Genomic DNA, 23,088 nt, shown 5'->3' with positions numbered 1-23,088 from the left:
TTCTCAGAACCTAGCACAGTGCCTGGCACAAAACAAGCCCTTGATAAGAATGAAATGGCATACTCTTGCTGCTGCCATACCTACAAGTAACTGTTCAATAGATTGTTGACCAGAACATGTATTATACTTTCCCACCCTCATTAATTACTCACATCAAAGGGATGAAGTCGGCAACTACAAGCTTTTCTCAAAATTCAAAATCACGTTTCTTTTGGTTACTAAAATTAATCTAGGCGTCCAACCCCTCTCCCCACCCCACCCCCCGCCAATATGTGTTTGTTTTTAGGGCCTCTGTAGTCAGGAATGTGAGTAAAACAGTAAGAGGCTTATACAATCAAAGAATTCCTTACAGTATTTTGATCTGATGAAACAAAATCTTACAGGGGTAAGAAAGCTTTTACCTCCCATAAGGCTAAGCTTCCTATTATTATAGCCACAGAGGTCAGCCTAACATTGTATGGGAAAGGTGGGGTCCTAAATCCCCAAATCAGAATTCAGGACCTCCATCCATCACCAGGGACTATGATTTTTTTTTTTTAAATCCTATATGCATCTGATTATTTTGCCTGTAACTCTTATTTAAAGGAGGGAGAAGGTCTATGTACCTTTTAAGGCATAAACATTAAATGGAATGGTCTGGAACTTCTTCCCTCTGACAGTGGCCTCACAGATATAGGGCCCAACAGTGAAGGTTCCGTTAAAGCCCTGTCTGCTGTCATAGGAGGCAAATACCACCCCGTCACTGCTCAGTAAGGTCACCGGAGTATCGGGATCAGTCGTGCGACAAGGTATGATGGCAGAATCATCATCTTCCACGATGACTAAGTAATCTGTCATTCCTAGAGGTACGAAAGCTACATCTGGGTCTGTGGATTAAAACAGAAAGGCAGGCTGATTAGGCATTTATTTCACCTTTACACATATAAGCAAAAAAATTATCCCATTGGCATTAATCTTATTAGGAATGAATTTTACCTTCACACATATGTCCAGAAGCTGTCACACCATTGGCATTAGTCATCGTAATAGCTAGAAGGTGATTTTAAAGTATGAACAATGCCGAATGGCCTATGCCCTAATAAAAAATACTGATGATACATATAAATAGTAGCCAGGAATTAAAATCAAAAATTAAACAACTACTAAAACCAAAAAATGGACAATAAAATAACCAAATTGGTTCAAAACAAGAGAAAAATATTCATAATGTTTAAATTAGGCAATGCTTTTGAAAACTCCTATCCCTGGTGATCAGCTCATGGCTAAGCCTAATCAAGCAGGGTGGCTTCTCTAAGAAAGCCCGACATTCCTCCAACTGCAGGGGCCATGCAGGGCCACTCCCCCCAGGGCCCCTTTACCAGCCAATAACTGTGTTGCACTGGGGTTCTTTAGGCTGGAGCACTCCCGGAAGTTCCTTAGACATGTAGGTCTCACCTACCCCACCTCCCTTCCTTCTCTCCTTCACTCAAGGTCCCACTTGGCATGCAGTCAGACAGCTCTCCCAGCCTCTGCTAGATCCCTCCCCATTTTCTCTCATCGGCCTCTCCCCGAATAAAACCCTCACATGAATAATCCCATCTTACTCCTATCTTGGCATCTGCTTCTCAGAGGACAAAAGATAACATCATCACTATGGGATGTGCCCCTGATTTTTAATTGAAAAGAAAAAAAAAAATCCCTTCCAATTCATCAAGAGTAGATATGTTTTATTGAATTGAAAAATAGCCTAGTTGTCTGTAAACTATTGAACGATAAGCAATGAGGCCTACCTAAGTAATTTGTGTCCCCAACACTTAGCACAATGCCTGACACACAGAAAATGCACCGTACATATTTGTAGGACTTAACTGAACTGAATAGAAATGAGTGCGTTTCAGGTTTTCTTGCATAACACCAAGAAAGGATATGCCGCAATACAAACGATTTTCAAAACAATACAGTTCCAAAATATTAACAGTGAATATTTCTTGATAATGACATTACAAATGATCTTGACTTAATTTCGTGTGTTCTCAAGCTCTCTAATTTTCTCCAATAAACATGTATTACTTTTCTGTGTTTTAAAATCTCTAATACAGTACACAGGAGAGTTACGACAGCAACCATGTTGGTCCAGGGGACCCTCTCAGCTCACCTGGCACGTAGATGTAAATACGCCTGCCTTCAATCTCGTTTTCTTCTGTCTGCGTGTGATTGTAATAGCAAGTGTACAGTCCCGTGTGGGCCGCCGAGGCATTGACCACTTCCAGCACCGTCACAAAAAAGCCACTGTTGTTCTCCTCATTTCTGATTTCCACATTGAGGTTCTCGTCAGGCATGGGGTACTGCCAGCTCACTTCACTCTCCCCAAAGCATCTCAGAGAAAAGGATGAATTCAGCTGCACAACCTTTTCATTTTCGTTTGGGAGGATGGAGGGTAATGAAAGCTGGCAGAGGATTAGGCTCGGCCCTGTAAAAGGAAACAGGCTCTGAATAGGATGCAGCCAGAAGGGACGGTCTCACCCAGAGAACCGAGAGAAGCAACAGTAGCTGCTTATATGCACAATGGCCATCTCTACACAAAAATCCGTTGGCCTGGATGCCCGAGAAAAGCCCCCCATTGTAACAGCCGCCGCATCTGCTGAGAGCAGCAAATGCTCCAAAGGATTCAACAGCCACACCAAGCCCCCCTGACTCACCCCCCAAACACTCAGATGGATAGAGGACGTCTGATTCCAATTCCATATTTCAGACTCTTATGGGGGACCATAAACTATCCCAAGATGGCATAGGCTTAAGCACATATGGGTTCTTTATTGCCCACATTCCCTGCAGAGGTTTCCCTCAGTAAAAAAGGCGAGGAGGACGGGGCAGGGAGACTGACTGAACCAAGCACAAAGCAGATTTGTGCTCCAGAATTACACATCTCCTGTTTCTTACAACACTCTGACATGCCTTCTCTCTAATGACTTCCAGAAACCAAAGCAGGATGATGTGGATTTTCATTCAAAAATAAGAACAAGGAAAGCCCAAAAGTGAAAAGTTTATCTTAGAACCTAAAATTTCAGTCTGGCATCCCCTGTCTATACAACCGATAGCAGATATATTATGACTCAATTAATTGATAATTAATGGCCTCTCATCTGCCTTGGAGTCCAGTGTTGGGATCCCAGCCATCTGCAATGTGTGGCCACTATGATTCCTGCAGCTTGTTAAGATGAAGTTGTGAGCATCTCAGGATCACCTATCATCCTGTAGATGCTGTATAATTAGTGGAGTCTAGAACTACTAAATCACCAATCTTGCTCAATTCCACCGTATCCAGATAGATAAGACCTAAAGACACTAATAGGCCTAAGTTCATTCCCAGACTAGAAAAACATCAGTTTCATGGTGAACACCTGCAATGCATAAACATCTGGATGATAACTAAGAAAAGTCCAATAAATATTTCAACAAATGGCTCCAATGGCATTCTCCTGGTGGAAAAGAGTTAGTAAGATTCCCAAGAGTCAAATATTCAAATAGATTCCAAGAGAAAAGGTAGCTCTAAGAGTTTCCAGCAATTTAAGCATCTTCCACTTAAGATAGATATGATTTTCTGGGCAAGAATTTTCCTTTTTTTGAAACATCCTTGATTCTCTTATCCACCCCTATTGGAAACCCATGTCTAGGAAAAGGAAGAAGGTAGTGGGTAATTTAGACTATTACTCCTAACAACGTTTCAATGCTATGTTTGACGTATACTGAAATTGCCCCTGGAGAACATTCTTTTTGAAATGGAATTAGTGCAAAGGGAACTGTCGGTTTGTGGTCACTCCAGATAATGTCTATAATTTTCGACTTCTCTTCACCCCCAGGATAATGAACTTAGAGAACACTGGGATCCATACCTGCAAGGAGACAGCCTAAGACCAGGAGTGCCAGACGGGAAGTCCCCATAGCTCTGGAAAACTGTAAAAGTCCAAAGTCAAACAGAAACAGTGTTAGCCATTAGAAATAACCCATGGCCCTAGTTTTCTTCATGCTTTGAGCTATGGAAAAAGTCAATAGCATCATTTTAGTCAAAAACGTCCCAGTTGAAGATTCACAGTTAAAACAACAAGTTGCCTAAAAAGAATCAAATAACCTAACAGGACTCCAAGCTATCTGAAGCTGAAACCCTTTTTGATTACATGCAGTTTTCAAATTCCAAAATGTCTCGCTTTATTGTCTTGGAATGTGTCCAAGAGTACAGGAGAATTGTTCCTTTTAAACCATTTCAATTAAGAACATGAAAAACAAAGACATAAACATATGTATTTACTCAACTTCCAAACTTGAGCTGTTTTCACTCAGAATGGGTTGTCACTTGCTTTGTTTCACTACAGAAAGTACATGAAGGTCATATCCTCTAAAACCTTTGGAAAAGATGCTTGGCTGGAACAAATAACCTCATTCTTTAAGAGCCATTCAGACCTAGGGTTTTTGAAAATCCCACTAACCAATGTCACTTAGAGGATAATGTCACTTTGTGATACGAAGGCCAGAAGCCGTACTAGGCTCAAACCCAGCCTGCATTCTCCTACAACCTGCATCACTCACAGTCCAGATAAGCAAGGCTGGAAAGCCCTAGGCACAGGTATGGAGGAAGGGGCAGTAAAGAAAGTGAAGGGAGAGGAAATGGGAGGGAGAAGAATGACCAAATTTCTGTTGTCTCAAGGGATGTAATAGACCATAGGATAAAATTCAACGGAGACTGATGATTCATTTTCATGTTAAGGTAATAGTAGTACCTGCAAAAACCAAGTTCTGGACTCTGATTTCCTGCAACAAAATCTGGGGAATGTAAGAGAAGTGGAGAAAGAGATTGAAATTGAGTGTCCATAAGACACAAGCAGGGAAAGCAGTGGAAAGGAAGGCAGACAGGCAGGCAGGAAGGAAGGAAGGAAGGGGAAAATTAAGGAACAGAAAAATTAAAGAGGGGCCCATGTTATGTTGCCCTGAGATAAAAGCACCGAAGAGTCTATTCTGGTCAACTCTCTGAAAAGACCCCTTTTCTTGATCTTTCTTTTCATGTATACCCCCACTCACTTTATCTCCCCCTGCACCTCCCACATGAAGTCACTGATAAAGTGGTCTTCCTGAAAGCAATAAAAGAAGAACTCTAAATGGGCTGGCAGGTGTTGGGGCCACTGAGCACCCAAGTTTCTACTGAAGGGATCTGGGACACAGTGGATCCCTGAGTGGCTTGAAACCCAACTCATGCAATGGAATGACATCATGGGACTGAATTTGTTTCATCACTGACTTTGGGAACTGTGTGTACACGATTCCTGAATAAACTGTCTAAAAAACAAAACAAAAAAGAAAAACTTCAATGTATGTTTGTTTACCTCTAGTTGTTTGTTTGGGATTTGTTGTGGAGGGTTTTTTTGTTTTTTGTTTGTTTGGACAGGATCCAATAGATAATAGCCTAGTAGTCTTTGGTGGTGCCTGATCATGCATTTTTGCTTTAACGTGGCAAGATGATCTACTTGCAGAAATCAGACTTCTGCTTCATTGAATTCTACCAGGAAAATGGAGAAGGAAAAAAGATGAAATGCTAGAAATGGAGACGGGGGTGAGTTGGACAGAAAAAAATAATCATTGTTTTCTCCAAGGCAGGAATGAGAAACCAATATTGGCTAAACCAAAGTTTTCGTGTGTGTGCTGTGTTTGTTAATAATAATCCTGTGACATATTCGATTTTAAGAAGTGGCAATTGAGACTCAGCATGGTTTGGTGACAAATCCAGCAATCTAACACAGTCTGTGTGATGCAAAAACTGTGCTCTCTCCAATCCACCACATGGGTCTCTCTTAAGAGAAGGTCGCTGTTTCAGCCTTGTATGTCTCCTCCTGCCCCCCACCCCAACCCCAAATATCTCCTAATGCGAATTGGGGCCCTGCTTCTCCTGTCTGCTCACCACAGTGAGAGAAACACAATTGCAGTACTCTGAACCCAAATGCAATTTGCACAATGCTGGCTGGCTGATGGCTTCTCAGGATCCTGGCATGTGCGCTGCTGCGATGACGGGCACAGCGGGCCCCACAGCCATGATGGCCAGCCTGATTTACCTCAATTAGCAGTAAGGGCTCGTGTGTTTGTACATATAAATATCAGCCTCCCACTGATAATCCACTTAGCGAACTTCAAAGGAGCCCTCCAGAGCCAGCTTGCTGTCTTGGGTTTTATCACATTTATATCCTGTATTCCTTTAGCAGAGCTTGCCAACGATGCATCTTTAAAGCATTCCCCAGCTTAAGAGAGAGGCTTGCTGATTTTTTACAGGGCAGGCTCTGAGCAATAGTTTGCCCTGGTCAGGCCCCACCAGATTTCCTTCTGTGTGTCCAGATATGGTGGGCCCTCGGCCAGGTAGAACACTTACTAACATACAAAGTGGGCAATGCCTCGGGAGCGAGCCATAATGATGTGAACACTGAGAACCAACACGTTGTTGCTTAAGATTTCAAACTCCCTTCTCTGATCAGAGTTGTCCTCTGGCTAGAAATCCAGGCAGATTTGTGAAGTTTCATGTCATTACTAATCCATAACTCAGAAAATTTACTCGTGAGTAATTGCAGAGTGTTTGCCCTACCAGTAGGTGATAGAAAACAACCGACTGGGGAGGATGGAGGCTTCCCTGTCTGTTCCTGTAGTGACACTCTCTCGGAGTCTTGCTCTTTCCGGCGCTTTTCTACTCTAGGAATAAGCACTCACCCTTAACCAGTAGCCCATCTCCTGAAGCTCGTCCAAAAATCAGATGTGTAAATATAAGTAACTGACATTACAATTTCAGAGAAACATGGCACCTCATGAATCAGCAAGAACAAATTACTATGCATGGAGGAACAATAAATTTCAACCAAAGCTCTTTTAAAAATATCAGAATCATTTCTCTATGCCAATTATGTGTTGGACTTCAGTCTCAATCCTCTATAATCACAACTCCAAAACTTTTACAACGAGTTAGAGAAACAAACAAGAAAAGAGATCTCTGCCACATTCAATTTCAGGTAAGTGGCCCGCGATCCTCCCTACACTTCCACCCCCACCCCACCCCCTCACCCCTGCCCATTCTCCTGTCCTTCTCATTTCTTCTCTCAGAAGATATGACGGAAATCCCATTGGACTAGGCTCTGATCCCCTATCTGACACTTAGTTCATCTCTGAACCTCACTCTCTTCTATAAACCAGGACTAATCACACCTGACTTGCTATGTAAAAATACATACGTTTACTACATTATTGTAAAGATTAAATTGTATACTTTAATTGAAAGTGCTTTAAAAACGACAGCTATTGATTTCCATTTTAACTCTTTTTCTGCACACTCCTCAAATGTTTTAGATAAGGGGGACATCAGAGCGGCTGCTTCAACTTCTCCTTCCTGAGGAAGTCAGGCCCCAGAGCACATGTGACTTGCCCTGCACCAGCTGCCTGGTGGAGAAGCTGCTCTGAACTCAGAGTCAGCCCAGGCCTGGTGCAGCTATCAAGACTACTTTCAGTTGCACCAATACACAGTCCCATAAACAGAGAAACAAGTCTGTTTGCAATCATGCTTCTTTCTCTTTTAACGAGTTGCCATCTTGTCTCCGCAAACAGAAGTGCACAGCCATTGAGTGTGAGCCTATAACCAAAGACAACATGCTAAGCTAGAGAGTAAACAGAGAGCAAGCAATGCAAGGGCCCTATTTTCAGAAGTAAGCATTATTCTCATAAAGCCACAGAGCTAGCTTCCCGGTCACCAACTGCACAATGCACCCACTGCAGAGCCACCGAATATTGAATTTCACCCCACCCTGGCATGATTAAAGGCCACAGGAGACTCTCTCACAGTCCCAAAAGCCACTGACGACTTCAAGAGTCAGATTTCCGAGGTTTAGTTAATTTCAGCTCTCCTAAGTTAATTCTAACTGTGAAAATTCCATATCCTGTCCCCCCCCCCACAAAATGTTCTACTCAGTCTCATCACTTCAGCCCAGGCAATCCACCAGTCTACACTGGTGACAACTTCACAGAGGGTGTGTTGACATGGATCTATATAGTCCACCAGAGCCTGTTTTGTTGTTTTGATCTCCCTGAGCTCCATTAAACATTCCAGTGATGGGTGCGGGCTGGAGTATTTTTACATGGGAGCATTTTATGGGACAGTTTGAGCTCATAAACCTTTCTGCTCTCCCTGCACTAACCACAGGAGACTAACATGACACTTCCTTTTGATTGTCCCCACATTGGTGTGGCCCTTAATGGCATTATCTTAGTTGCAGCAGCTTGTAGTAGTACACTAGAGCTTGAGATCACCAAGCCCCCGACACAAGGGCTTCACTAATAAAGGGAAACACAGATTCTGCTGATAATCAGATGTGGTAGGTCAGCACTTTGCTCATGACATAAGCGTCAAAGATTAACAACTAAGGCAGAAAACTAGGTAAAGGTCCACAAGATAAATGCTGTCCACCCAGTGACTCTTGCAGCTTTATAATAAGAAAAGAAAAGCAGTCATCATTTTTCACTTGGTCCTACCCAGCCAAAAATGCATCTTCCTGACGCCAAGACTTGCTCATAATCTCCTCGAAGCCCATTCCCTCAGAGGGTCACTGCAGTTCTTAAGTGTGACCAGCAGATGGCAGTGTTGGTCAAGGACTTGGGTCAAGGGGTTCGTGGGGACGCCCGACACCTCTGCAACTTCTGGGCTAAAATGTCCCAAATCTTAACTTCCAATCTCTTCCTTTTTTGGGTTGTACTGTTAGGTTTCGTGGTGACCTCAGTTCAAAGCCCGCAGCATAGAAGCAAGAATATGGAAACTGCTGTTGAAAATGTGTTAACTCTCCGCGGGGCCCCAGAATTCGCTGGGCAGACATCATCACCATCATCACTGCGAGCGGGGGCAGCTGGGCCTCGGGAGCCAGGAAAACGACTCTGCCATCCCAGGCCGCTAAAGTTCAGCAGGAAAAGCCACTCGAGAGGAGGCTGGGAGGTTCAGGGTTTTGTTTAGCCAATGCTTTCTTTACCTCGGAGTTTCCGCCCACTGGGGGAGGGAGACCACCTGGGCCGCGCTGGGTGGGGGTCGCGACGCCATTGCCAGCCCTGCGCTGCCCAATCTATTCGCACGCCGTTGTCACCCCTCGTAAACCCGCCCGGTGGGGCCGCGACGGCCGCGCAACCGAGAATCGCAGGCTTATTGGAAACGACTGTTCCCGTTGCACAAAAACGCGGGGTCGTAAAACAAACAGCCACAGGCCGCTTGCGCGGCAGGAGAACTAGCGAGGAAATGGAAAACAAAAGTCGGCTACTACACCCCCAAGAGCGCCCAGGACCCTGTAACCTCCGCTTTTCCCACATTTAATTATTATGACGCCCCACCTTCATCCTCAAACCCAGGGACCTCTACGCCCTCCCACCCACCCAGCGCCTGCCGGACCCACCCAGTGCCTGCGAAGCGTCTATTCGAGTCCTCCAGAAAGGGGAGAGGTGACCCGATTAGTCTTTCTGGGCTCCTTTGGGTCTCAGCTGGGCGCTCCGACGCGGCGGCCGCAGCTCGGACCGCCGGAGGCCGGCGTAAAGCCGGACCGCCTCCGGGGATCCACTAGAGGGCGCAGCAGCCCCGCGAATCTTACCCGCTGGCTTGCTCCCTCTCCTGTCGACCGTTCAAATTCCGGGTCCCCGACAGCGCAGCCGAGACCACTGCTGTGCCACTTTCGCCGGGGTGTTTCCGCACTGACACAGTCCAGCTCCCTGCCCCACCAAACCCACACACACACTGAACAGGCCGCTTCCCTTCCCACCGCCTCTACACCCTCCGCGGTTCGGGGTGGTGGCGACGACCTCGAGCTCAGGGATTCTGTGCCCCGGCCCGCCGCGCTCCTGGCTTCAGAGCTGCAGCGGCCGCTGAGCCGCAGTCACGAAGCTTGGCGTTTGCATTGTTTTCGATTGAGACCCGAGAGGGGGCCGGACCGGGTGGAGGGAGAGGGAATGGGCGGGGTGGAGGGAGAGGGACCGGGGGTTTAGGATTACAGTCGCGTGCCAGCGCCTCCTATGGGCCTGAAAGCGACACGGCCGCGGGCAGCTGCTCACGGAGAAGACCGGGGCGAGCTGAGACTGCGCCCCCTCGTCTTTTAAAAGCCGGACCTTCCCAGCAACCCCCCTAGCCCAACACTTGCCTTTTCCCGATGCTGCCCAGCGCGCACTCGTGCCCGCCTGTGCTTCTTGCTCCCCTTTCTCGGGGAAGGGGGACTACAGTAGGAAGGGAAGGAAGTGCCCCAAGTCTGAGGTCTTGTTTATCCCCTCCTTTCTACTTTTTTAACGATCCCTGGCTCACTGTTCAGTTTTAACCAAAGGAAATGCCGCGGAGCCACTTCAGCAAAAGATTAGCACCGGCTGAGCCCAGACTAGAGCGCAGTGGGCATAAACAATTTGCGCCGGACCCTGCATCCCGCTTGGGGGGTCAAGCCCGCAAGACCTCCCCTGGTCACCCCCCGACGGCTGATGCGGCAAGCGGACCACGCGAAAACGCATGCGAGGGATGCTGAGAGCCGCACCTTTCGGTCACCGAGTAGTATTTTAGCTCTTTGCCCAGAATTGTCACGTTTCCATCAGCGGCGTGTAACCTTGTCGCGGCTCCACGGAGGCCAGAGGGAGTCCCACCCGCTGGGGTTTGCGGGAAAAGCGCTGGCCACCACGTCCCCAGGACGCGTCCCAGCGCTGCGCGCCGCCCACGGCCCGTCCCCAGGAGGCACAAAATGGGCCTGCCTCGGCGCCAGACACTTTTGCAGCTGGAAAGCCCTGCCTGATGCCCCTCCCCCTCACCCCTCCCCAGCCCGCGCCCTGGGAGGAAAGTGGACCTGGGGCGGAAAGCGGGGAGCCGGGGCTCTCTTTCGGGTCCTCCTCGGTCTAAGGCTTGTGCAAGGGCCGGGAGTCAGCTACGGGTCTCAGCCTCACCTCCTTCTGTCTCCCCCGCAACCCCGCTCTTAGGACTCCAACCCTGGAGTCCAGCTACATTGAGCCAAACCAAAAGCAAGACTACGCAACAGCCCCGAAGCAGAGAGGGCGTCAAAGTGAGACTGGTCGTGCCCTCGCCTATCGGGGAGCAGAGGAAGGGCCCCCTTTATCGTGAGGACCGAGGAAAAGAGGAAGCCAGGGGGTGGGGGAGCGAGGGGAGAGAGAAAGAGGGAAGGGATGCAGCAGCAGCACCAGAATGCGGGTGGGTCAGATGGCGGGGTGGGGGGTTGTTGTAAAAAACCACAGCCAGCGCGGCAGCAGAGGAGGTGCGCCGGCCCGGGGCGCCCACTTCCTCCGCTCCAGCAGCCCTGGGCCCACTGGGCTCTGAGGTGTTAGTGCGCGGAGCTGGGCGACTGTCTTGCCTGTTTGCCCTGGATGCCTCTCCCTGTTCTAAAAAGCTGCCTAGCTCTGGTTGGGAGCGAGTATGGCGAGGCGAGACGGTCCAAAGGTTGAGCAATTCGGCTGCAGAGCCAAAAAACCATTTCCCACACCGCCCAGCCCCGGGCTTTTCCAGGCAGCTCAGCCAGTCGCGGGGCAAACGGGACCTGATAATGGCCATCCACCCTCTGTCTCCAACCCTTGTTTGCCTCTCACGCAGACGAGTAGCACGTTCTTCCAGGCACTTTCTGTACATCCTGAGGTCTTAGCAGGGTAGGAGAGCAAAGTACGGGACCCGCGCTCTGGCTGCGGGAGAAACGGACAGGGGATAGACAGCCCAGCACTTCCTTCTCGGCCAAGACGTTTGGCCAGGCCACTGGCAGCTCCTGCACACCTGGCCAGGTTGCCGGGATTCCTGGCCCCCTCCGGCAGCCGTACTCAGATCTGGCCGCGTTCCCTCTCGCTCTGAGCTGGCCGCGACCACCCTTTCCTAAAAGAACCGCTGATCCCAGTTGTTTCCGCGCCAAGTGGGCGCCGCCCGCTCCTTTTGCGCTCCGGGGAGAAGTTAATCTCACGGGTAAAAGCCGATTTCCTTGGAGATAGACCTCGGAGGAAGGAGGGGCTCTAGGAGACCGCTCTGCAGGGGGCAGAGAGGCCGGCGCAGGGAGCGGAATAGAGACTGGAGTCACTGGAGAGGATGAAGCAGCGCAGGACTAGTGCAGGGGGCGAGTGCCACGCATCCCAGGTCGTAAAGGGGCATGCAAGGGAGGTCTTGGGCTCAGGGGCCCGGAAGGAGGCAGTGAGAGTGGTTGGCCTCCCGCTTGTCTTACCTGGAACCAAGTTTCTCCGTTCCGAGTCATCCCTCACTTCCCCACAAGAAGTTCAGCGCTTTTCCTGGCGACCTTCCTTCTTTCCTTTCAGCGCCGGGACTGGGCAGCAGAGCCCCGGGCTTTGCAAGAACCAGTCCACGGAGGAAGGGGGCGCACAGCTACGGGTGGGGGTGGGGAGTATAGCGCACAATGAGGGCCCCTTGGAGCGCAGTTCTAAATTCCTCAAATCCGGGTTGCTGGAATGCGAGGCGACGACGACTTCTTCACTCGGGGCCAAATGTGTTTGTCATTACTCCAGACGGCCTGCCCGCCCGCCCGCGCCGCCGTCGCCCCCGCGCTAGGGCGCGCAACCCGAGCGCACTGCGGGACTGGCGCCCGTTCTCCCTCGCACTTCACTAATCCCACAAACCGCTGGGGAGCTCCCCAAACCCGCGCCCCCTCTGCTCGCCTTGGAGCCGCCACGGTAGACCTGAGTCTGGCCCCGGCTCGCACCCGGCGCGGAGCCGTCCAGTAATTACGCGCCCAGAGCCGGCGCTGTGTGCACCCAGTGGGCACCCAAGGTCCGGCCTCCTCCAGCCGAACCCTTCACTCCTCCCCTCCCTGCAACCCCTCCTGCGCCCCACTCGGCGCTCTTCTCACTCTCCTCCCCCGATGCTCCAGCCGCACTCCACGCCACCGGCTTGCAGCGTTGTCCCGCCAAACCGCGAGCGAGAAATGAAAATACTCATTAAAAACCTGTCGCCTTCCAGGACCCACTGCCAAAAAGAAGGCAAACACCTCTGCCCCCACTCTCAGCACTACTTTGGTGCTTGTCCCAGTATACACTACTAGTACCACCCCCAACCCCAAAAGAAACCTCAAAAATGTAAGCCTAAACAATTTCTTTGGGAGGCCATAGAGTTGTTAGAAAAACACTGCTTTTAAAAATAGATCTGGAAAATGTGGGGTTTTTTTTAATCCCTAGACTTTCGAACTCTATGGCTATCTTCCCTCCAAGTGAAGTTTATTCAAAATAAGTTATTATCTGGACACACGACTGGAATTCAATTCCAATTTTGTTTTGTTTTGTTTTCTCATCGCCCAAAGTTTGAGTGAAGCTACTTCACTTCTAACCCAAAGGGCCTGACAGGGACTTCTCTTAGAAACAAAAATCATTTTTTTCCTTCTCCCTTACCTTCTCTTCCTATGTCAATTCGCAATGAAAATCCTACATATGCAGTAAAAATTGTGTCCACGGCCTCCAGTCCTCCCCTGTAGTTCCCTCCTCTGTTTCTCTCTCTCTCTAGTTCCAACTGTAATGGGCTCAAAAACCGCGTTTTGTAATTGATTCAATGTTATAGTCCATCCTTCTAAAACTAATCATTTGCTCTAAGTAAATAGCTGTCAGGAAATGAAGCCCCCCCCCGGGCCTCTTCAAAATAAAAGTTTCCTCGAACTGTGCGCTCTGAAATCTCCCAGCCTTCAGATTGCGCCTTCGCGTTTCGCTCTTATGCAATCAGGGGGTCCAGCCCCAACCCCCAGACTTCGACAACTGGGGAGGGGGGCGGGGAGAAGTAGACCAGATGGGGTGGGGGTGGTGGAAGGGGGAGGTGTTGATGCTTAGCTGGGAGAGAGGTTCAGGAAAATACAAACTGCCCATCATTTCTAGAATGAGTTTGCCTCCTGATTTGGGGGTATTTCCCTACTCTGCTATATTGCTTAGTATTCTCTTCGAAAGGAAGAAAAAGAACACGTAAACTTGCATTTAATGCCCAGAGAGAATATAAATCTGAAATCGAAAAGTGTCTCTTCTGTAGAAATTCCAAGCCGAGCTAGATATAGGGCCCTCGGCAGAGGTCTCCTAGCGGTTGCGTCGTTTTGAACCTCGGGTCTTTTAGGGAAAGGGCCAGGTAGTTGCTAATCTTTTAATGGGATTAGACAAACTGTTGAGTCCGATATGATGATGCTGGCTTTTTGTTTTGCTTTGTTTTTGAAAATGGGTTTGAACAAGGGTACAAAGAATCGAGCGTCTGCTCGATTTAGACGTTAGGAACGTTCTCGGACAGAACGACCTTTACTCCCTTGGAGCCACTTATCTTGTCTTGCCTTTGTTTTCGGGGTTATCTGGGCGAGGTTGCCCTGGCTTCTATCACGTACACAAAAAGGTTTAGGCTTGGGCGTTTGGAGAATCACCTATGACAAGCCCTCCACCTCCGCGTTCAGGGGAAGGGTGCATTTTGACCATCATCCGAGCGCCTTCCCGCCGCGTGGGTCAGACCCTTCCAATGCCCTGGGGTTGAGAGCGGAGCCCCAAACCCTATTCCCAAGGCACCAGGCAAGAGTGCGGGGTGAGAACGATCCTGCTCGCTAAGGAAAGGGGGCGCTGACGCTCTAGGAACCAGCCCTGGGCGGAGTGGAGCTTTCGAGAGAGGGCGGGGGAGGGGAGCGCATTCATCTCTTCGCCTTCTCTAATTTTGAATTCTCTTGTTGGGTGTAGGGGGGGAGGTGGTCATCCTTTGCACCCACCCACCACACACATTCTTCAGAATGGCCTGGGCGGCCAGGTTGAGACAGAAACGTCGGACTGCCATCACCTTTCTCCTTCATCAGGAGGGTGGACACGGGACAGCTGGCAGGGGAGGGTCACCGAGAAGTACTGCAAGGGTTGCTGTGCTTAACTGGGACGGGCTCCTGGGGTGTCAGGATCGGGAAGACGCCTGCGGCTGAGCTAGGGGCCTTATTTCCCAGCCCCTCTGAGCGCCGGCCTCTCGTGCATCTTCAGTTTGGGTGACTGCACTGCTCACTATTACTTCCACATGTTCTTTCAGGAAATCATTGAAGGCAAATATATGAACAGTCCCTTGTTCGGAATGCTAACAGGATACCGTAATGTTTGTAGATAACGAACGAGAACCAACGACCCCAAAAATATCAGAGTGCGGAAAAATAGGAAAAAGCGGGTACTGGCTTTCATGCGATTGATAAAGACAAGTTGATATCTAGGTTTTTATACCAAATACCCAAGAGGGTAGGAGGCGAGGCAAGGAGCTACCCAGGAAGGCCTGCTCTGCTACCGGGAAAGTGCTAACCCGGTCTCAACAGGGTCTCCTGCAAGCAGGACCCCAGCCCTCCCCGCGCACAAATAGTAACTTCACAGTTCCTTTCAGAGACTCTTAAGGGGGCCTGAAAAGGGGGCTGGGCGGGGGTGTCTTCGGGCCGTAACTCCTCGCGAGTTTAAAGCCCAGCGAATGGATGAGCAAGTGAGCACCCAGTTGTCCTTCTGGTAGTAATTACCTGCCTAATTTGAATGATGCCTTTGTTATGATCATTAACAAACATTTGCTAAAGGTTTCCATGTGTGACATTCCAGAAGGTTTAAAGGCTTGGGGAGCCGACTCCCCGGACAGCGCTCTGGCGGGGGGTGGCGCAGGGAAACAAATGGTTGGGGGAGGATTTCGCCGAGTCTGGGGCGAGCAAAGATGGAGAAGAGGTCAACATCTGCCTTCCCTGCCGAAGCAAAATAAACCCAGTGGTCAGGAGCAACCTCGGGGCTGGAGGCCCACGGAGAGAGGCGGTTCTTTCCTGAAAACGAGTCCTGCCCGCAGCCCCCAGCCGCCCGCCCCTCCCATTGCTAATAGGCGAGTTTGAATTTTGCCACCCGCCCTCCGCCGCTGCTTGGAGACTTGGGGAGAGGTCGGGTCTGCGCGCGGCAGACTGCCGGGGCGTCGGGGGAAGGTGGGGCCGGCCAGGCCGCGTTCTGCTCGTGTTGTTCTAAGATCCTTCCAGATTGCTCCCCTGTCGCCCGGGGTCCTGGGTGGTCCTGGAGCCGCAGCGGGCAAGAAGCGGCGCCGGGCCAAGACGGTCTGCGGGGTCTTTTCTCCTCTTCCTCGGCTTCTGCCCAGGCCACCAGGGGGGACCAGGCCCACCTGTGCTCCCCGAGGAGTGACCTTCGCCCGACTGGGCAGCTGGGAGAAGGTCCCAGTTCGCACCAGGATTTTGGTTTTCAACCTCTTGTGTGTTTTCCTTAAGGGAACATCATGGGGTTAAGAATGAGGGTTTTCTCCCCAAAACGGGAGCCTGAGCTGCTGCGACCCTCTAGAAAGGAGGAGGCCCAACTCCGGAGCTCAGCTGGGCTGGGACGTCGGGGGCAAGCGGCGGTGCTGGTGCGGCTTCGCGCGTCTAGGCCCGCAGGCAACATGAAATTGGCTGCGAGGGTATAAAGAGATGTAGTGGAGCCAGCCATCAAAAAAAAAAAAAGGCCCCACAAACTTTTTACAACCAAATCAAAATGGTCACTGAAAACAAAAACAATCTCCCCCAGCCCTGCCTCCCAGACTTGCTCTTTCGGCCCCCGCCCCTCGGTAACCCGGGCGGCAGCTCTGGGCGTCACACCTACGGCTTTGGTGGGCGTTTCCCAGTGAGTTGGCTTTTTGTTTCTTCTCTACTCCTCCTTTGCTGTCAGCTCCACCCCCCAATTCTACTTCCCTCGGAGAATTCAGAAGGTCTTTTGCCTTAGAAGACCTGTAGCAGTTATCGAAGCCGTTGGTTGTGAAAATCACATGTAAACAAACGTGATTTTTTTGACGGGGTAGGGGCAGAGTTCTAGCTTCCTGATTTGAAGACGAAGGGCCGTTTGGTGGTTTGCCAAAGAAAACGGCGCTAACTGCCCCTTCCCCCACACCCTTCAATTCTTGATTGCGAGCCGCCTCCCCGGGCCCAGGGAAGGCACTTTCGTGGGGAAGACTCGGAAGAGGCTTGTGGATGTGACACATAGATGTGGGTCTCCCAGGGGAGCCCGGCGAGGCCTCCGCCTTTGCCTCGGGTCTGAACCAGCTGAGGCTTGAAAGCTCGCTCCGAACCTCTGTACGCTCAGAATTCAGGGATCCCCAAGTTGTGGACAAGGAGTTCGAAGATTTCTCCAAAAGTGTCCCCACTGGCGTGTGTAACTTTGGGTGACAGTTCTCTCCCTAGGGCTCACTCACCTCCTCTTCTTCCGTTTGCTGGTTGGATCTAAGGGCGTGGCGTCTCTTCAGGGTTCCTGGGGGCTCTCGCTCTAGAGATGTGTCTCCAGGGAGTAGAAAGCAATTCCCTGCGGCTGGGGAGCAGCCGAACCCTCTCCTAGGGTTCCTAACACCCCTGCCTGCTTAGTGACCTCAGTGAGGACCAGAGATAGTGAGCCCAGGTGGGCCTGCACTCCTCAGAGGTGGGAAAGAGGTGGGTGTGCATCTGGAGTTTTGATACCATTTTCCCAGGAGAGAGCCCCACTTCCTCAATATTTTTGTGTCTCCTACTCCCCTCTGCCTCTCTTTCGGCCTTAGCTTTTAGTTACTTTTAATTTGAAAACCCCTGTAAGGGGAAGAGGAGGGACTGAAGAGATTGGGAGGTCTGCTCTCTATTAGGGGCCTCAGCCATCCAGCTTTCCAACACACAGCTGTGGCTTGGGAGGAGAAGGAGGGCTGGCTCTGTTTAGGTCAGCCTGACTGAAGAAAGGGCCTTGTCCTCTAGAAGTCCCAGGAGTACAGCAGAGCTCTGTGATGTGAAAGAAAAAAAAAAAAGCTTCCAGCAGAGCAGTGTTGTGAAGTAGAAAGTCAGTGGAACCTGGGTTCCACAATTACATGAATTATAGTACATAAGTTTGAATATGAGCCACATTAGTTAATCAGGGTGTTATTTTATTTACTATCTCAGACAACTGCCTGGGTTGTATGTGACTATTCCTATTTAATAGATGAGTAAACACAGTCAGAGTTGAGCAATTTGTGTACAGCCCTGTCAAGATCTGCCTAACTATGTCTTGTTTCCAGTGACTGTGTGATCTGGTCAAGATAATCATGTCTCTGAGCCACGGTTTCCTCATCTGGATGAATGGGCGTAATGTCCTTATTATGTCCCTGGATTGTTGTGAAGATTAAATGAGTTGTATATGAAGCCCAGGAAGAAGCTAATCAATTTTATCTGTCTCTTCCGTTTTCAGGCTTTTCCACAGGCACAGTCACGATCACAGTCATCTCCACTTCTCTTGGATTGGCCCCAAGAGCTGGGAGAAGGCCAGTCTGGTTTTCTATTTCATATGCTCCACTAAGGGTGGGGTGAGAGGCAACATGGTTCTCAGCTATTACTCCCCAATGTTTCAGATCCTTTCAAAAAATGGACCCCAGGCAGGAAGGCAGAAGGAGGTAGAGCCACGAAGGATCAGAGAAAACAACTGAAAATGAGAAAATAGGCCTGGCATCACCAACCAGAGAGTCTGTAAGAAAACCAGGAAGCAGGAAAGGTGAGGCCTCAGCCTGTGGAAACTTGGGGTGAAGATCAGTGAGGGAACCCTTGGGTGTCTTGAGGGGTTTGTACCGATGCCCTGGTTTTAAAAAGATGCACTTGGTAGGGCAAGGTGTCCCATGCATGCATCTCATACACCTCCACCCTCCCCAACCAGACTTCCCCTAACCTTGGTGTTGGAAGAGTTACTTTCTCCATTTTTTAATTCATCAAAAACACATGGCATGTGCCAAGCAGAGTTTCTTAGCTTTGGAGAGTGATTCATTGATTCAAGAAACGTTCACTAAGCATGTGCCTTGTGTCTGGCTCTATACTAGGCATTAGGGATATAGAAGTAAGCAGAATGGCTATGGTCCTTGTCTGCAGGGAATTTGCTAGAATACTCTCTTCTAGCCACCAGGGTTTCCCCCATTGCAGTCCCATTGCTGAATATTGAGAGAGCATCCATTGGAATAACACTCATTTCTGTGTGAAACTTATGAAGAAGGTGGCTAAAGAAGGCAGACCAGGCAGTCTTGAATCATGGACCACAGGACCTTTCCAAACTCTCCAGAATGTGTATAACTGGGATCTCCAGCCTGTGCTGGGAGGAGCTTGTCTTAGTCCAATTCAATGCAATAAAAACTTAGCCTAAGATGTCCAAGATTCTGTGCCAAGTGCTAAGGATACAGCCCTGCCTGCATACAGTTTATAGACTAGTTACGTAAACAAGCAATTTAACATAAAGTTGCAATATAGTGCTGTGAGCAAATATTAGAGGGGCACAGTGATGTGGGAGCACATAGGAGGAGCCTAACCCCAACTTGGGGGTGGAGAGGACAACTTAGAGGGAAGGGACATCTTTTCTGTGAACCTGAGAGGAATAAGAATCTAGTTGGAGAGGAATCTCGTGGGTGTGGGTTTGAAGGTGAAAGAGAGCACGAGGTCATCAGGAGTAAAAGAAGTTTGGAATGGCTGGAACTTGTAAAGGTCCAGATGGGGAGGAGCACGAAGGAGGCCAGATCGTGGAGGCTTCCAGGCCACGCACGTGAAGAGTCTGGATTTAATTCCATGGAAGTACCAAAGTTGATTTAAGGAGGGGCAGGACTGGTGCAGAGTCAATTTTAGGCAAGGTCAGCATGAATGATGCCAGGAGGCAGGGCGGCTCCCGCTGTAATCTAGCAAGATAGGCCCTCCCTGCTCAGGGGCTGATGGCAGGGGGTTTGGAGAAAGTGAATCAGAGAGAAGCAAATAGAACGCATGGCACTCTTGATTGAACGTGAGCTACGAGAGTGAGTTGAGGCCCTGGCTTAGTAGGCCATAGCTGGTGCTGTTTACGCAGTTGGGGAACAAAACAAGAGCACAAATTTGGGAAGGCAAAGGATAAGTCCACTTTTAAACATGATACATTTGGAAAAGCTCAGGATGGAAAGGATTACAATGAGGAGAAAATCCAAAACAGAATCTTGAGTAATTCCAGCATTTTCTCGTGCGCAGAGGAGATGCTGAAAAGGAACAACCAGGAATCTTTATCTCCTGAGTATTCAGCTATTGTCTCTGAATTCATACAATTTAAGGAGATATCTATACTTACCATCTAAGTTCAACATTATAAATCATGGCCAAACATATCTGGTGATTTTGTATTTATGAGTAATTATGAACATTCTATGAAAACGTGAGTGCTTTAATTATTATATGACTGACAATACTAGATTGTTTTTTCCCTCATTCATACTCTTAAATATATGTTTGTGTCCATATTTGGATTTCAGATCACCCAGAGACCGAAGAGGGGGTTGAATCCAGATCCGTCTCCTGAGGATACTCAGTACTCCCTCTCTATCTCCAACTCCCAGCCCTCACCGTACACTGGAGAGACTGAAGCAGGGCTCACTTTCAGAGAATATACAGAGGGGGCCCAAAAAATCTACACACGTTTTAAGAAAGGAAAAAACTGTATTCAAATGGTAATACTCAATATATACCGATAACAAAAGATGAATATAAGTCATGTGTATATATATTTTTGGCACCCCCACTATATAATATGTATATATATATATACACACATATATACATACATATATATATATATATATATATATATATATATATTTGATTGCAGTGACAAAGATTGTATATTATCCTCCAGTAGGCCCTCTCCTTTCCTTCTCAGTAATTGAGCCTCTGATTTTTTTTTTTTTTTGCTTCCTGGAACAAAATCTTTTTTTCATAGTCTCTCTTGCAGCTAGATGTGGTCATGAAGAAAAGTTCTGGCCAGTGGGATGTAAGCAGAAAAGTGAGTGCAACTGCCAAGTCGTGTCCTGAATAGTAAAGGGCACATCCCCCTCAATCCGTTGGGTCTTTTTGCTGGATGGAAAGCAGATGTACGACTGGAGCTTCAGCAGCCATCTTCGACTATGAGGTAACCTTGCAAATGGAAACCATGCGCTCTGGTGCAATACAATGGAAAGCCCCTGCCCAGTGAATCTCCGAACAGACTCTGATAAACTACCTACTGTCTTCTTGAAATGAAGGAGAAGTAAAATTCTATCTTGTTAAACCTCTTATTTTGAATTTTTCTGTTACTTGCAACCAAGCTTGATCCTAACTAATAAAGTCAGAAAGGGTTTGCTCATTCTAACTCCAAACACAACCACCCTCGCTCAAAAATGAAAATTGTCTGGGAATAGAAGGACTGAAAACAAACAGCTGCGTGATATATATCCCCAGTCTACCAAGACTTGGATGTCTCCCCGCCAAAGTGCTTACATTTACAATGTTCCTGTGGGATGCTGTGTGTGTGTGTGTGTGTGTGTGTGTGTTTTACAACTTGACTCAGACATGCTGCTTGTTCAACTCAATGTGTCTTTGCATACTTAGTGACACAAAAGGGAATCTGAAGGAGACCAAAAAAAAAAGAAAAAAAAGAACACAGTTCTCTTCTCCATATCCTTTTACCTGGTCTCATATTTTCAATCTTCGTTATATTCTAACGCTTCATTATTTTCTTACAGTCTGCACACTTCCAGCCTTCTCTCTTTGCCGCTTTCAGATCCTCAACAGTATTTACATTCTTGTTTCATTTTCAGTGCTTTAAAAATATGCCCTCAGTAGGTAAACTGTGCCCACATGTTGAGGTAAGGAAACGATCTGCAGGTCAATCATCCACAGCATTGAGGCCAACTTCCACCAGGCCCTTGGCGGAGAAATGCAGCCCCACGCACAAGGCAGGAGGATGATGATTCCCGCCTGGTTCAGGAATTGAATGAGAGAACTTTGAGTTCCCTGTACTACTGCAGCTGCAGATGTAGGTCGGCCTTTTGCTAATCGCAACCCTCCCACCCAGCTATCACCGAGTCTTTAATCATATACTCTTTCTGCTCATAATTTGAATGAAAGCGTCCCTCATAGCCATAAACTAAAAATCAATATCAGCTTTCCTCTGTGGGCTTTGTCCTCAGTGTGTAACCCGCTGGATTGTATCAGGCAGTAGACAAATGTTTATTCAGCATCCCCCATACCAAGCATTGTGCTAGACTCTGGGGTGCTGTGGTAGAGAAGCAAACAAGACCTCTGCACTATGGGGCTTCATTTCTGGTGGGGGAAACAGACAACAGGCAGGGGGGAAAAACAGGCCCTGATTAAACAGCAGGTGTGACAAGTGCTCTGCTGTCATCTGGGGCTGTGGGAGGCTATCACGAGAAGCCAGAGCTGCTCTGGTACTTCAAGGAGTCTCCCCTGAGGAGGTGATATTTACAGCTATGTGCAATTCTGAGGAAAGTAACTATATGCTGCTATTATTTTCAAGTGACTCAGAAAGGTCTCACAAGAACTGTATGTTTGGATCAGTTACAAAGATAGCGAAGTGTACTCTCCTGTTTCTGAAATGACAGTTTTTAGTACCCCCAAAGGAACTGTAAATTTTCTGATATTGAATCACAAAATGATTGAATACACTCAATTAAGAAACTGACCTTGTTCAAAAGAGATAATGGGGGGAGGGGGGAGACAGGTTCGCTATCGTAAAATTTGAATGTAACCAAGACGTGACATCCCCAAATCTCATTGCTTTGTCATCCTGGGGGTGGAGTTGTCTTGAGGAGATAAGAGGAACACGTGCTGTCATCCAACTCCCTGAGCTAATGTTTCACAGGCTGACAATGACAGAGTGATTGCCTTTGATTAAGCACATTTTCAATTATCCACTGGGTACATACAGCCTGTTAGAGTTTACACTACAAAATAAAGAACGCAAGGCCCTACATGGATCCCATAAGATAGTCCAAGTTTCTTATTGTATGTGCATTTGTTTAATTGTTTTATTGCTCCCTAGTGTATTTATGAAATGACTTCATTGCGTGTTAGATGTCACAATGGTTAATGCAAATTCCTCCTTGGAGAAAACCAGACTCCTGTGTTGAGTTCTGGCTCTGCCCGCCTGTGATTTTACACCACTAGAGGGCGCGCGAGGCCAGCTCAGAATCTAGGTCCACTCTGGGCGAGTCCATAATTAGTGCCTGAAACGAAGCCAAGTCTTCCAAAATGTTCTGGAGAAAAACCAGGTCAGGGCCTCTCCCTTCCCTAAGACTTCCCAGTCACCCCTAGAAACTGGTTCAGTTCCAGTGCAGCCCCCAATAAG

The 23,088-nt window shown here is 48.5% G+C and overlaps 1 protein-coding gene across 5 annotated transcripts in view; it reads right to left on the bottom strand.

Moving 5' to 3' along the window:
* Positions 1-13,565, bottom strand: part of PDGFRA (platelet derived growth factor receptor alpha) — a 40,228-nt gene extending 26,663 nt beyond the window's left edge. The window contains exons 1-5 of one of the 5 annotated variants that reach the window (XM_033105550.1): positions 13,384-13,565; positions 12,210-12,470; positions 3,873-3,933; positions 2,135-2,449; positions 606-866 (exon numbers count right to left, since the gene is read on the bottom strand). In XM_033105550.1, coding sequence (XP_032961441.1) covers positions 606-866; positions 2,135-2,449; positions 3,873-3,933; positions 12,210-12,239 — 667 coding nt within the window. In that variant the 5' untranslated portion in view covers positions 12,240-12,470; positions 13,384-13,565. Of the gene's footprint in view, positions 1-605; positions 867-2,134; positions 2,450-3,872; positions 3,934-9,620; positions 9,840-10,541; positions 10,728-12,209; positions 12,770-13,383 lie in introns of those variants that run through there. The other 4 variants (XM_033105551.1, XM_033105552.1, XM_033105554.1 and 1 more) reach the window with 4 other exon arrangements.
* Positions 13,566-23,088: the final 9,523 nt, after the last annotated feature.

Source organism: Rhinolophus ferrumequinum, chromosome 5 (genome assembly GCF_004115265.2).
Source record: "Rhinolophus ferrumequinum isolate MPI-CBG mRhiFer1 chromosome 5, mRhiFer1_v1.p, whole genome shotgun sequence".
NCBI lineage: Eukaryota > Metazoa > Chordata > Mammalia > Chiroptera > Rhinolophidae > Rhinolophus > Rhinolophus ferrumequinum.
Note: the sequence above shows the minus strand (reverse complement) of the source record. Positions and strands in the feature narration are given on the sequence as shown.